At 47.1% G+C, this 15,628-nt stretch overlaps 1 protein-coding gene across 3 annotated transcripts; it reads right to left on the minus strand.

The window, feature by feature from the left end:
* Window positions 1-1,596: 1,596 nt before the first annotated feature.
* Window positions 1,597-12,486, minus strand: ATXN1L (ataxin 1 like). Of its 3 annotated transcripts, XR_006702748.1 has the most exons (4): window positions 12,374-12,486; window positions 10,427-10,494; window positions 5,335-9,261; window positions 1,597-4,914 (listed from the first exon to the last, which is right to left on the minus strand). XR_006702748.1 is itself a non-coding variant. In XM_045443377.1 (3 exons), exon 3 carries the CDS (start codon window positions 9,142-9,144, stop codon window positions 7,078-7,080), a length of 2,067 nt encoding a protein of 688 aa, XP_045299333.1. In that variant the 5' UTR covers window positions 9,145-9,261; window positions 10,427-10,494; window positions 12,374-12,486; the 3' UTR covers window positions 1,597-7,077. The 3 variants fall into 3 exon arrangements, 2 of the variants coding, with proteins under 2 accessions (XP_045299333.1, XP_045299334.1); XM_045443377.1 differs by having other exon boundaries at window positions 1,597-9,261; XM_045443378.1 differs by having other exon boundaries at window positions 1,597-9,264.
* Between the last annotated feature and the right edge of the window lie 3,142 nt (window positions 12,487-15,628).

Here is a 15,628-nt window from a genome sequence, read left to right on the forward strand (position 1 = left end):
CTAAAATTTCAAAAAAAATTAAATAGCTCCAATATTAAGATCTATAGTACCAAGGAACTCTTGTTTGAGAGAAGTGATCCATCTTCTTATTTATTCCCCAGAGCCAAGGTAGGAGAATAAAACCCATTGAGAAAAATCCAGAATTAAAGTGAGAAGAGAGTTGAAGTTGACAGTGGTCAAAGCCCAAGCAAAATGACCATTTTGTAGGTCTGCCAAGCCGAGGAGCCCAGAGCTGAGGTCATTTCTTAAAAGTGTCTGTGATGGTACAGAACAAGTACAGAACTTTCCTTAGCCTGCACCAAAGGTTGTGTACAGTTTAGATAATTATAGATCTTGAGGTCCAGAAGGAAGTGCCCTAGTTAAGCTGTAGCCAGAAAAATAACTATGCCAGGAATGTGGACCTCTTCCAATATCATAAGAAGGAAACTTGGACTCCTCTCCGACCTCCATAGGTTTAAGGCTATTAAATAGTGTTAACTGACAGCCCCCGCCCCCCAACCACCACCACCAAACAGGTTAATTCCTACCAGACAGGCTGAGATAGTTCTGTTTGGGGAACACAAAAATTTTAATAAACATTTCAAAGTACTGGACTTTTAAAAGAAAATACTTAATGAGCCAAGTGCCTGTCTCACAAAGATCCATATTGAACTTTTACTTGGGATGCTTCAAAATGGTTGAGTAGTCACTCTGTGTCAAAGATTATTCTGAGCATTTTATATAGATTATCTCTGCTAAGTATCACAACAAACTAGTGGTTAATACAAACTCAGGAATCTCATGCCTGGATTTAAAATTCTGCACTGCCCTTTAAAATCTGTAACTTTTGGGGTGCCTGGGTGGCTCAGTCAGTTAAGTGTCCAACTTTGGCTCAGGTCATGATTTTGCAGTTCATGAGTTCAAGCCCCACATTGGGCTCTGTGCTGATAGCTCAGAGCCTGGAGCCTGCTTCAGATTCTGTCTTCCTCCCTCTCTGCCCCTCTCCCACTGGCCTCTCTCAAAAATAAACATTAAAAAATTAAAAACTATAACTTTTATTAAAGCAAACTATAACTTTGGGGGGAAGTTACTTTAGTCTCCGTTTCCCCAAACACAAAATAAAAATACTAGCAACAAGTGACTATTAATAAATAGCTAATATATATTAATATAATAAATGTAACAGGATAGTTTGTGGCACCTAGTAAGTGCTCAATAAACTGATCTGAGTCACAAACGTGTGTTTCACCTCCTACTACTGGCAAGCTTTCTAATTTAGAAGCAGTAGTTATGATTGCTGCTGATGTATTCCAGCAATTTCTGGCAATATTCCCGAGGAAAGGAAAGAATTGGAGAAAAGGCCAGCAGTGAGGATATCTACAAGTCCTTGTGATTGATCATGCTAACATCTAAGTGTATAGGTAGACTTCTGGATCATTGAAATACATACCAAAAGAACGTGCAGCCATGCTTCAGGACTAGCTTGCACAATCTGCCCAGAGTCCACCACATAAAGATGGGAACAATTTGGTATATTACAAGCTCTCCCACAAGCTATCCCCCACCCAGCAGCCACCATCTAAGGCTGGGATAAGAAGAAGGCGCAAACACCAGAAGGAAAAGCTAGTAGTTTATATAGATAGATATATAGATATATAGATATTGATATATATTGTGTTTACATAGTCCACAAGTTAAATGCAGGTATCCATAAGAAGAGCATTAACAATAAAAATACAATCTGTGTGTAGCCAAGTACAGAGACTTAAAATGGTAAAACAGCAAAAAGGATCTCACAAAAGTACAAATATACAGTACAAATTGATTTATTTAAAACAGTTACAAAAAAGCACAACAAAATAGAGATTATCCTTAGAATTATTAATGCTTTGTTAAAGATCAGGTAGGATTAGAGGGTAAGAAATGGTACTGGGTGGGGGGAGCACCTGACTAGTTCTAAGGCTTTAGATACAATGCAGTTGATTACATATTAATTCAGCCATTACATACTGGGGATAGTAGTTGGGGGATCAGTAATTTATCTACAGGGAACTCCTACACAAATCAGATCCATCCAGACCTCCCCAGTGCCATCCTTCTTTACTCCTCAGGACCCTAAAGCCACCTGGATGACAACATTCCTGCTTTCCTATCTCCACCCCATTCCCTATCCATATATTCTTCCCTCCCCTAAGGTGCTGTGCAAGCTGAGAGCAGTCTGCTCTCTGCAGCTGGAACATATACTGTTTTGGCTACAGGGATCCTGTGTGTGACTAGGAAGGTTGTAGGGGACAGCCTTATTTTAATACTTCAAGTTTGCCACGAGTACAGTCAGTCTCTTCCCAACACAATCTATATTCTCTTGAGTGTATCAAGCAAATGAGGGATGCACCCTGCCTTCAGCAATACTAGCAATGCACTAACCACTCACAGCTCACAACCACGTGCAAACTCCCTGTCTAGGGAGTGGGTGTAAAACCACTGTGTCACCAGCTCCCTCTCTCTGAAGAACCTCAGTCCCCGTGACAGTCATAAAGACAGAAATAAATGCTTGCAAGTTTGACAATAGGTAAAGGCACATGGGCTGCTGCCATACACACTGCAGACAGGAACCCAATTTGAGGCCATCTTCACTGCTGGGCATCTGCAGTAGAATGGCTTTGGGATCACACAGACTGAGTTTGCAATCTACCAGGGGAGGATCTAGGCTTAACAGGAGAACTAATAAAGAAACCTTAGTGTGAAAAGTGCATTTATTACTACTGTTCCTGCTGGGGAGGCTCAGCAGGGCAAACTGCACCAGCTCTCCTCCTTCCACCCCAGGCACTGTGCATAGTCTGCAGGTAAGGAGAGAGTGCAGTCAACTCTAGCATCAAGGGCCGGTGTCTTCCCAGGCCCAGACCAGGTTTCTGGCCCAAAGATGGACCCTAGAGTTGAAAGAGCAACTGATAGCTGCAAAGACCCAGATGCTTATTTTATTATTGCATAATGTGGGAGGCCTTCCCTAGCCCAGGGAAGCTGGATGGTGAAGGCTTCCCAGCAAAGGGCTAATAGGTTCCTGGTCAACATCCACCTTACACAGTCCAGCTCTTCAACTGTAGTGTACACTTTTTCTCATCTGGAAAGTACTGTAGCTTCGGTGTGGTTTATTAAACTTAGCCCTAGGAGGCCAGGAAGTCTCCCTAAAACTTGACCTCTACCCTTTGCTCTTAAGACTGTGACCTAATCTCCATGGCCAGTTCAGTTAATCAGGTATCTTTACTCCAATGGACCCAGGCCCTTTCCCAGTCAACCCACATCCACCCTTCATCTCCAGTGTGATCATTCACCTCTCCAATGTGCCTGCTTGTTGCAGGTCTAAATCATATCACCACCCTGTTTATCTCCTATGATGTCCACTAGTAAAAATAAAACTAAACCCACAGAGGGGCTATTTCAGTCAAACTTTAAATGCTCTCCAGTCCCAGAATCCACTTAACTGGAGCCAGATGAACCTCCCTAGGATGCTGACACAGGCCCTAACCTGGTTCCTCATCATTTATTTTAAAAACAGGATACAAGATACCACAAAGGAAAGCGATTAATACATAGAAAACGCCCACTAATAAGACCTGCTTGCTTCTCCCTCAAGACAGTCAGATTTTGGAGCCAAAGGGCTCCCAGCAAGCACTGAAGCCATTTCCCTTTGGATTCACCAGCCCACCAGCAGCATTTCATACTATCCCTATTCAATGGGACTTTGCTATAAAGTAACACTTGCACAGGTAAGAGTGGACAGGATGCCTGGATTTCCCCTCTATGCTCAGACATGGAAGGACAGGGAGCTATAAAGGGTAGCAGGCAGGACAGTGAGCAGACAGCAGCAGTGGCAAAGCAGCACAGACCAAAGCCCTTGGTGTTACAACTGACTGGGACCAAAAATGTAGAAGGGTCAGTCCAGATCTGCTAGGGGCCCTCCCCTTGGGTACAAGCATTCAGCTCTGAATTCCCTTCCCCCACACCACCACCCTCCATGCCCCCCACCCCTCCCCACGTATACTAATCTTGATAGGAATGATGATCCAAGACTTGGGCATATTACTCATCCTTTACCTAGTCACTCTACTCCCAAATCGGTACAAAGCCACTCCTGTTCAGTGCCAGAGTTAGCAGGCCTCCTTTCTACTCCTTAACTCTGGGAATCTCCTACTACTGACAAGGGAGTGGCTCTGGCCTGCTTCAACTGCCCATTTCCCAAAAAGCTGACAGCTTCCACGAAAATGCTCACTATCCCCAAACTGCTCTTAGGTCTCTTACAGACGTATGAAATTCCTTTAAGGAAGAACAGATACACCACAGGCTCCTTTTATTTCTCATGCCTGGAAGAAAAGACTGAACCAGAAGGAAAAGGCAAGCAGAATGCCACAGCTCTGACCAAGATTTAGAGCACAGAGCCTCTGTTCCTGGGAGCCCATACTTGACAAAACACACCTCTGCAGCTTCACAAAACCGAGTATTAATAAATTACATACACATGGCATGGTACTAGAAGAGCTGCTGATATTCCTTCACCAGCAAGAGACAGAAGAGAACAGCAGCAGAAAGGTCAGGGCCCAATTTGTGCACAAGATTTTCTCTTTCCAGGATTCAGTGGAAATTACCAGGCTGGGAAGTGGAGCATTACTTGATTTAAACTACTGTATCTGGTTGGACATAGGTTTGCTCCCACAAGAGGAAGCTCAATTGGTGTCGTCGGGGAACACTTCTTGAGTGTCTACTGTGTGAATGCCACTGTATTCAGTTGGTGAGCCTTCCTATGAGGAAGGATGTTTCTGAGAAACCCGTGCAAACAATAATCCCTAGGAATGAGTTGACCACGCAACAGTCAGAGATGAGGCCTTCTCCTGGGGCTGTCATCCGAGAGGATTCCTCAAGACTTATTCCCACAGGCCTCCTCTGTAGGAAACAAGCCAGAGAAAGCAGCATTCAGAGAAAATGGGGGACAGAGAAGGGAAAGGCGATGATCCCACATGCATACAAGGTTGAGTGTTTACCACACACAGTTGGTGTTTGGTTCTGAGGTGACCTGGAGACTTAAGTACTCACAGTCAGGTCAGCAGCTTCCTTTGGATGGGCCCCTAAAACCTGACTGACCAGGTAATTGCTCTCTAGGAATGAAACAGTGGCATGTAGGGCTTGGAGCAAACAAGCCGGTCTCAGTCACTTAGTTCCCCCCGGAGAACAACCTTTAGCACCAGAACACTAAGAATGACTCCATTCTCAGAACTCCCCCTCCCCCCAGGAGGTAGGTAAGATTATTAATCCCCATTTGGCAGCTGGGGAGGAAGTGAAAGAGCGAGAGGTCACAAGACTTGCCTGAAGTCCTTGACAGAGCAGAGATCAGACCTCAGAGGTTTGGGACTCCTGATGGCAGGCAAGGCCTCGGCCAGTCCAAGTACATTTCTAAAGAAAATGCCAGGATCATATTATGGGAGAAGCCTCACCAGAGAGCTGGGTGGACAATACCCTGAGTTGCTTCAAGAGTCTGAAGACCCCTGAAAAACAAACAAAAAACCCACCCACCCACCTGAAAGCTGGTGGGGGAGCCTAATTCTCAATACCCAGTGGAAACCCACAGTCCAAGCTGATGCTAAAAGTTGTGAAGAAAACATGGGCTTAAGACACAAGGGGACAAATGCAACTAAGATTAAGAATGCTCTTTGCAGAGGAATTCTCCACCACGAAATGAAATCTAGAAGACTTCAGGTACTGGAAACTTATCAAGACCCTTATCCCAGAACCTCAGAGCTGGCTGTGGGAGGGGATGGCTCGGAGAAGCCTGATTGCTGACAGGAAGTGGAATAAGATGGGAGGGGCTATGTAAAAACGCCAGGATGGGCACTGCCCAGCCAGGTGTATTTGCCCTGACCCAGGGCACAGTTCCCTTCTTGTTTCTCTACCAAGCTGTTCAGCTGCAGAAGAGGAGGGGACATGATTCTTTATGAGTTTTTAAAAATAGGAAATATAACTAAAAAGGAAATCAAAGAGACCCCTACACACCAAAAACAAGAGGTCTTGGTCAGAGGAGACAAAAACAATTGTGCAGAAGGGGAAAGGCTGTGCAGCTACAAATCAGGCCCAGGTCAAGACACCATGCAGAGGTTAGGGCAGCAGAAGGGTGGGGACAGCGCAGGCACTTAGGCACAACATAGACAGAGGAGAGTAGGGGACTGGGTAAAAAGGTCCACTGGTTCTTTCAAAAGTCACCATTACCAACTAGAAATTCAGTACAATTTCGAAGTAGGTCTGGCATGCTGGGTAGGAGGAGCTTTGTTACATCAGCTACCTTTCCAGAAGCCCTGCCTAGAACCCGGTCACCTGGCCATCAGGTCTTTCTCCTAAAGTCCCGACTGGGTCCCTGCCAAAGCAGTACTTCACTCTGAACCCTGGAGGGGTTTCTCTCTCTCCTGGTGCTAGAAGCCTTGTGGGAGGAATGGTGGGGAGATGGGAAAGGGCTGAAGCACAGAATCAAGCAGAGTCCTGTAGATGAGTGCTCCTCCCCCACAAACCCACAGACATCTGTAACAAAATCACCCTTTAAAGTGCACAGCTCTCAAAAGAAGAGTTCTGGGAGGGAACCCTCTTAATCCCAATCATGGGGCTTCCTGCCCTCCCACCACAAAAAAGAAAGGAAAAAAACTTCAGACAGTTGAACTGCTACTATAAGCTGTGGATCATCATTTTTGGCTCTTTCTTTGCTCCCTCCCTCTGCCACCTGCCCCCAAAGCCCAACTTTCCCCTTGCAGGAGCTAGGGATGGGGAGGAAAGAACAGGGAGGCCCTGATATTTGGAATGTTTCTTATCTTGTGTGCACCCCCATCCTTCCTTGGCTCAAGCCTGCTGCTCTCCATCGCAGCACCCTCTGGGGCTGTCCTGAAAGGCTGCCATGGGGTAATGAGCAACAGACCCTGCCTTGGGAGGCTGCCTTCATGCCTCCTCTTTCCCCCCAATCTCACTGCCAAGAGAGCCATTCCCTGCTCGGCATGTGCAAATCCTCTGCCTGCTCACGGTGAGGCCCAGCTCTGGGGTGAAGCCCCAGTCCTGGTCTGGGAGAGAGGTTCATTTTCCTGCATTGGAACGCCCTTCGATGGACAACTTTACCTCCTGTGAAATGAAAGAGGGACGGAGCAGTGCAGCCCGTGCCTCCTCCCCTTGCATGCTGTATCTTTGGAAGCTTGGGGCTGGCCAGCAGGCCTGAGCACCAGGCTCCGGCTGCGAGGGCTCTACCATTTGGGAGCCCTCGCCTGGCGGCTGGCTCTTCCCCTCACTGTCACATTGCTCTCTGGGTCCCAAGACTGTCCTCTCAGGCCTTTCTCGGGGGGGACCCAGCTGGCCTGGGGGAGCACAGCTAGCCTGAGAAACTGAGTTACTGTTCAAGCTCTGTAAACTGATAGAGATGCAGACATCTCCCACCTGCAGCCGATGGCAGGGCAAAGAGAAGAGCTGTGCAGTCCTCCCGGGGCTGCAGGAGGACCAGCCCTGGCCATATACAAAGAAGGGGTGCTCAGGGGGCACCTCGATGCTCACTTTGCTCTGCTGCTCACCAACCACGAAATGCAGCATGACAAATCCAGGCCACTGGCTCTCCTGAATGTCCACGACCGTGCTAGAGTCAATCTTCAGCCCCCCGCTCACTTCGGCACTGCGCACAAAGTCCTGGGTCTGGAGGTCCTCCACCCGCTTCAGCTCCCCTGTAGCCAGCTGGATGATGGCGCCTTTCATGAAATGGGAGGGCACGTGGGAGGAGGTAATGGGGGGTGGCGTTGGCTCCTTATCTGGGAAGGTGGCTCTGGCCTGCATGTCCAAACTTGATGCCACCAGGATCTCCGAGCCCATGGGCAGCAGACCTGGGTCAGTTCCAGTGGGCACCAGGTTGCCATTGGCTACAACCATTGCTTTGGGTAAAGGTCTGTGTTTCACCGGTTCCTGATGGGATTGAGGGTAGAACCCTCGGGCCTGATTTTTCTCGGCCATCTCTGCTGGGTTCCTGGCTGACCCTCGCCCCTCACCCTGATGGTCGGGTGTATGATGGGACAGGTTGAGAGGGCTGGGCTCATCCTTCCTCTGAGCTGTCACCACACGATAGTCCTGAGAAGCTAAAGCGCCAACCACCCGCTGGACCTCAAGGTCGGTGTCTGGGGTCCCTCGGTGTGCTGGCACTGCCACCTCCACCCGTGCAGTCTGAGAACCTGAAAACAACTGTCCATCCACCACACATTCTACCACTGGCACCAGTCCCTGGCCTTCACTCTTGCTGTTGGGGGAGTCGAGGGCTTCGCTTTCCCGTCTTACTAAGTTTCGTTCTCGCTGTCTCTGTCCATTGGCAGCGGCTGCTTCCAGAGCAGACTGGCCCTCCTGAGGGGTAAGAACTGGGCTGGCACCTGCTGGAGGGGTTTCATGCAAAGTGTACCCAGCAGGTAGCCTGGACATCTGATAATAAATGGGCATCCGGCCTGGAGCAAGGTCCAGCGGCTGAGTACTCGAGTGATGTGGCAACTGCCCAGGTGGGGAGGTGGCAGAAGGGACTTTGTTGAATGAGTGGGCTGGGGAGGAAGCCTGGGGGGGAGGAGTGGCTCCTTCTGCCAGGAGTGAGGCATATGGCACAAAGTGAGGAAGGTGAGAGGTGGTGAGGTTGGCAGAAGGAGAAAGGAGGGGACTTGGTAGGAAATTAGGTGGCACAGCATAGGGAAGGCTATAAGGAGACCCGATAAACTGCAGAGAGGTGGACGGGAGTTGAGCATAGTGGATTGGGGGATAGTGGATTCCTGGATGTTGAATCAGTGAAGACGCTACATTAAATGTGGGGGGCAAGGGGCTCATGTTCACCACAGATGGGAGGCCAGTTGGGGAGAAGGTAGCAGGTGGCACAGCCACCTTATACAGCATACCATACTGGTCCACTGTCAGACCAGTGATGGCCTCAGCTCCATCACCCCCTAGGCTGACTCTGGCTCCTGCCTGGCTCTGCCCGGCCACCACAACCCCTCGGGACCATTCAGAGGCATCACTGGAGGGTGTGTGGTTAGTTGAGCAGCTGGTAGTTCTCCCCATATCCTCGCTGGTCACGGGGAGGTCTCGTTTCTTTGGTGGAAGGCATTCCTGACTCCTCTCATGAACAGGTTTCATATTGCTTTGTGGTGTTTCTTGAGCCTGGAAGGGGTCGGCTTGCTCCTTGGGGCATCAGAAGGGGCTTCTCTGTGGCTCCCCTGCACCCCTCTCTGCTGCTGGCTGGGGCGCCCACATCTGCTAGGGAACAAATCAGAAGCAAAGAAAAGTAACCTAGGGGTGAACTAAGTCAAAGGAAGTAGCAGAAACCATGCCTATGGAGGAAGATGTTACAAAGGGTGCTGCCAGGGGAAAAATGTATGAGAAAGGGGCAAACAAGGATGCCACTCCCCTATCCATCCAGCCCAGGACATGAAAGAAATAGGGAAACCACAGACAGCTATAACAATAAACACTCAATGATACGTAAATAACCTGTGGGCTCTACAACCCCAGAGAGACCACCATCTTCATGATTAGTTGTGCCTTGACAGGGACCTTGACTCTTCCCAGCCTTCTTCCCTAAGAGAAGATTTGACCACATGGTCTTTGCTGCTGGTTCTTTTTCCTAAGCTTCTTCTTTTGTCACCAAAGACTACCGTGCTATCTTCTTTCCTGAACATATGACCTCATCCTTGCTTCCTTTCCCCAGCCTAATTTGGGTTATGATCTCACCTCTTCCCATCCCCCCACCCCCACCCCCACCCCAGACCTGGTTACACTCTCATCCTCCTTTGCCTCATATCACCTCCTTTGCCTCATATCTCAAAGACCCAGGTGCCAATGAAAAATAGTATCTTCTTTGCCGCATGAAATACTACATTCAAATTTGGGCCCTATGGGGAGAATGATTGTACTAGTGTGTTCCTAATTTATCTGTTTCTCCTCCTCCCTAAAGAGCAACAAAACTATTCTGACCTCAAATAGACTTTTACCCCCAGTCTGGAAAGACTTCTTTTCTTCTCATTGGCCATCTTCAATGTACTTTCTTCATTCATTCTCTTTCTATTGTCCTGTGTATTTTCTTTTGCCAATGGCTCCTTTTCCATTGTAGGTCTGCTCTAGGAACAACTTCCTAAAATTCTGGCTCCATTCCTTCAAACTGCTTATTACTATCATAGGCCTATATGATTCATAAGAAAGCTCTCTCTCCCCTTTCTGTCACCTTTCATACGTGCTTTTGTCCATTGTCATAAAGTATCCTTTTGTTCTGAACATTTCAATGCATACAAACTTTGTCACCTATTTCTTCCAATCAAGGCTCCAGTTCTTTAGATCTGGGTATCACACTGTGTTCTGTTTTTCCACTCTTGAATCCCAGATGCTTTTTCTGCAAGAAGGTGTCCAAAGCTCCTGTTATTACCTGAGCTTCCAGTGGTGCCTCTGAGCAGCTGTAGTAAGAAGCAGTGTCCTCCCCACTGCCTTGGGAGCCTAGAAAAAGAAATAGGGATAAAGTAAGCAGGAGCCTAGACTCTCACTTTCCCCTGAGTCATCCAGAAAGGTAATTCTAAAGCCACGAAAACATTAAAGTCCATGAGTCCCTGCCTCATCCTCTGCTCCTGAGGTAACAGTACATTTATCCAGAGTGCGTAGGCATTTGAATAGAGAAAAGGCTATGTCTTAAGCTCTAATTTGTAGAAAGACATCCCTGAAGAAAAATTTTCAAGCTTCGTCGTTTTCCTTAATGTCATATTCTTCATTCTCTACCTGTATCCATTCCCAAAGGTTAAATTTACTTCCAATCCCAATTTCAGGTAAATGCACAACCAAAAATGGAAGACTCAACATTTATTCCCATGTGACCAATGGGAAGCTGGAAAAATCAACTGTATTGATTTCACCTTTATTCAGGGATGATGAAAACAGATGTGGAGGTTATTTAAATGACAAAAGTGGCACTAGAGAAAAAGAACAATTATTTATGTTTCTGGGGCAGAAAAAGAGGTCAAGGGGGAGTCACTCAAGGGGAAGCCTTATTAACAAATTTTCAGGGTTAAAAAAAAAAAAAAGGATCCTTTGGGTGTGTGTGTGGGTAAAATGTTCTGAGTGACAGCTTCGTACCAAGTGCTGAATCAGGTGTGACAGAAAATGAAAACACTGCCTTGGTCCTCATGTAGCTAACAATGGGGAAACAAAACTCACATTAAACTATCAATATCTTAATCTACACATGCCATTAACATCAAGCCCTCAAGAAAGGAACCTTAATCTCTCAAAACAGCTAAAGTAATATTGACCAGTACTCCGAGAAACTACCCACTGTCCTGTCCAAGTCCTACAGAACTGCAAGCCTCTAATCAAACTGAAGGCAACATTTATCTCTTTAATCGAGTGGCAAGGTGTGTATGTACAGGAAAAGGTGATGAGATAGGAAAATCTGGGGGAAAGAAAAATTCTCAGTTTCATAAACACAAATTACACGGTGGGCACAAGTCCTGCGTCCCTTCTTTGGCAGCTTCAGTTCCAGCTGAAAAGCAATTAGCTTTCTCCCTCACTGGCAACAGAAATTGGGGTCACATCTCCAATCCCTGAACGATCTTTGCTTCCTGCAACTAAAACCTTAAGGAAAACCTGCCTCTGGGTTAGCCAAACACAGCCTAATAAAAGAATTAAAAGAGGCAAAAGGTGAGGGAATGACAACAAAGAGTCAAGCCTGTGCACCAGGTTCCCACAACGGAAAACACATTTCGGAATCCGAAACCTCGGCTTCAGGAGGGGCTCAAAGAGGACTTCTCAGGGTGTAGACGCGGCTTGTGACCCTGACCGAGCTAACGGGGATGGGGGTCCGTCCTGGAGAGCTGCCAACGTTGCCAGAGTCCAGAATCAAGAGATTGAGCCCAAAATTCGGTGAGGTGCGCCCGCCAGAAAAGAGTGGAGCTTGGAAGAGACTACGTGTTATGGCTTCTCGTGATCCTGCAATCCTTGCTTCCACAAGGGTAGGGCCCGAAATTAGAAATTCAACGTTTAGGGGTGGGGGGTCGACCCTTCAAACAGAGGGGCAGAGGCAAGGCCCTGCAGACGATGCTTCCTTGTTCGGGGGCCCCTTCCCGCACCAAAGACTGGGACACCCCGGCCCTAGGGAACACAGCCGCGGGAGCTCCAGGGCCTGAGGCCGCCTTCTGGGCCAGGCCGGAGAAAAGCGCGCGGGGCTCTAGGCGCGGCCTCTTTCGCTCCCCGGGTTCGCGGTTCTTGGGCCCCGGTCCGGCGGGGCAATGGGTTCCAGGAGGCCACTTCCTCCAGAGCTTAGAGCCCAGGCCTGCGTGGCCTCAGTGAGGCAGGCCCAGCGGCCCGCACTGCCGGCGACACTCACCGGCCCATCTCACGGCGCTCCTCGGGCTCCTCCCGCTCGTCCCGGAGCCACCGCGACCGCGGCCGCCGCCATCCCCGGCCCCGGAGCCGCCCCACACCCAGCGCCCCCCCCAGCCGGGCGCCCGGAGATGGCGTCAAGTGCGTTCCGCCCCCGTCGCAGGCAGATGGCGTCAGGGCCCGAGCCTAGGAGCAACGCCCAGGAGTACCCGGGAAGGGCGGGAGCCGGCCCCTGTCGCCCCTCACCCCTCGCCCCCAGCGCCCCCTCTGGTGGGAAAAACGAACTCCTCCTCTGGGGAAACAGGGTCACGTGAAGAAGGCTGGGCCGGCCCTCTCACCCTGACCCCACCATGACCCCTGCAGTCTCTGTACTCCTGTAAATTCTGGGGGTTCCCAAACAGAGCCTGGGGCGTGGCCAATAGCGACCCTCACGTCCTAGCTTTCCCAGGCCTAACTCGTGAAGCCTCTTCTTGGGAACCTCGGGGAACTCCGAGGAGACCCCTGCCCAGGAGAGTAGTAAGGTGATTTCCCTGGAGACCCAGGGTAGCGATGGGAGCTCTTTGAGTTGAGAAATGGCTTTCAGGGGCATGAGAATGGACCGGACCTAGGATTTAGGGGAAGATGAAACAGTGGTGAGAATTTGCGGGATGAGAGGAAGGGGGTTCATACAGTGGGAAGGAGCTTGATTTAGTAGGAAGAGGTTTTGACTACTCGATTAAATATTAAGTCACCATTCATTGCCAATTAATTAGCCATCTTCATAGTAACATAAACATCTGATTAACAAAAAGTGAAAGCCAGTCGAATTTGTACTCTGATTACAACTGTGTAAAAAAAGTAGTTCTGTATACAAAAAAAAACAGAAGGAAAAAATAAGTTTAACTATTGGAGAGACTGGATTCTGAGTGGATTTTCCCCCTTTCAGTTTCTGCAAACTCTTTTTACCAAATAACGAATTATTTCTGTTTGATTTTAAAAGTACTGGCTGGGCTCTGGTCCCTACTCTGTAGCTATCTCACCTTAGGAGAAAGTCATTTTACTACTTTAGACTTAGGTTTCCACTTCTGGAAAATGAGGAGCTTAAATTAGATGAAAGGGTGGTAGTAAAATCTAGATAAAAGAGCTCTCTATAAACATTGTAGGTGAAAATGTAAGCAAATATGTACAATGTGATATCCTGCATTTAATGTGAAACATATATAAAGTCATCTTTATGTATTTATACAGAAAAGGAATGGAAGGATATGTAACAACTAGTTAACATTGGTTATCTTGGGAGAGAAAAGTGGCACTGGGTGGTAATCAAAAGATACAAAAGGGACTTATTTGGATTTTTTATGAGAATGTTATCTTAGAAATATTAAGATGAGTAAGTTAAAATACAAATAGAGTATATGGTCTCTTCTAAGATTCTTTCTAGGGAATCATTAGACCTCAGTTTTGGTATTTTCTGACCTGGAAGGTCACAAAGGATTATCAAAATCATTGAATCCCGCCCCACCACCGCACACACATACCTTGCACCAGTGGGTGAAACACTGAAGCTACTCATCTGTAGCCATCTAAATCAGCAGAGGGCTGTGCTTCGAGGATATTAGTATTATTCATGACAGTTGTCTTCTCTCTCAATTTGGCCAAGAAGGAAGTCGTGTGGTCACTCAGTGACTCCGTTTTAGCACTAACTGGCATTCTGGTTTCTAGTTCATTGCTTAGCTCACTAAATTGGCATTAAAACTGCCAAGATAAACAAATAAATAAGCCTATACTCTGTTTTACATGAAAATGATACACGTACTGCTGTCTTTGCCAATTTTTTCCATATCAATAAATTCAAATCAGTATTTTAAAAAATAGGCCAAGATAGAGACCCTTGGATCATACAGGTGTATTCAAGGATAGCCATTTTCTCCCAGATCAAGACACATTCTCAGAGAGCCAGTGTGTCAGACAAAATTGAAAGAGCAGACACAGGTAGATGCAAGCAAAAAGAATTTTTTGGCTACCAGCCATTAACATGATTACATAGTACAAAGGTGTGTCTGATTTTTAAAAAAACACAGGATGTTCTGATCGGTGAGACACAGGTGATTTCCTGGTTTGATGCTGCAGTCCCAAAAGAGTGGGTCATATCTCTGCTGTATCCTCTTCTAGAACTCCAAGCAATCTTCATTTCTCTGGTTGTACATATTGTCGGTAGGAACCTCCATAGAGACAGTTTTACAGGAATGTTAGTGATAAGTAAACTAACATAGTTTTTGGATTTAAGACACTAAAATAACCAAAAGTTACCTCATTTCTCCAGAAATCTGTATTATTCTCTGGAATCTGTATCATTCTCTATGTAAGTTATTTATAGTAAGTAAACCCAGGGTCTTATTCACTGTAGCTGGCTCAAAAAATAATTCTTGAATGAAATTTCAAAAAGAAACCTCGAACTGGGAGACTCTCCTTGCTAATATTTTTGCTCTCAATTCCTCATTTCTACTCCAGTTTTGCCTATTTATTACCTGTTTTCAGTCTCTCTCATCTGAAAGTCCTTCATTTTCTTTTACCAAGTTTGTTTGTTTAATTTCCATGGGGTTTTAAGAAGTGATGAAGTGAAAGGATTTTTTTTTTTCATTAAAAAAATTTCTTGGGGCGCCTGGGTGGGGCAGTCGGTTAAGCGTCCGACTTCAGCCAGGTCACGGTCTCGCGGTCCGTGAGTTCGAGCCCCGCGTCGGGCTCTGGGCTGATGGCTCAGAGCCTGGAGCCTGTTTCCGATTCTGTGTCTCCCTCTCTCTCTGCCCCTCCCCGGTTCATGCTCTGTCTCTCTCTGTCCCAAAAAATAATAATAAAATAAACGTTGAAAAAAAAAATTTCTTTCCTGCCCCATGAAAGGAAAAATTTTAAACTAGTTGAGACATTTGGGAACTGAAAAGTTATACTTCAGTCTGTTTTGTCTACCTCTTCTCTTTCCTTGGATTCCCATTGAATTTCTTTGATGTGTGTAGATTGAATTTGTGTGATGGGAGAGTTTGAGCTACTCTTTGGAAGGAAAACAAGTGACCACAAAACCCTGCTAAGCTAGTTATTCTTCTCCCTAAGCAGGCAGGAGTTTCAAACCAGCTCTGTCTGTGTTGCTTAGTTCCTCATTGTTGATTTTTCTAGACCTATAGTATGGCAGGGGAAGTTTAGACAACTATCCCAACTCTTTTTTGACATTAAGGGATCAAACCAGAGAGAAGTGCTGGCAGTTTAGGAAACCGCGTGTGTCATCACA

This window comes from Leopardus geoffroyi, chromosome E2, assembly GCF_018350155.1.
Source record: "Leopardus geoffroyi isolate Oge1 chromosome E2, O.geoffroyi_Oge1_pat1.0, whole genome shotgun sequence".
NCBI lineage: Eukaryota > Metazoa > Chordata > Mammalia > Carnivora > Felidae > Leopardus > Leopardus geoffroyi.

What these genes read in the sequence shown, in the direction of transcription:
- ATXN1L (XM_045443377.1), bottom strand. Translation starts at nt 9,144, where the DNA reads ATGAAACCTGTTCATGAGAGGAGTCAGGAATGCCTTCCACCAAAGAAA.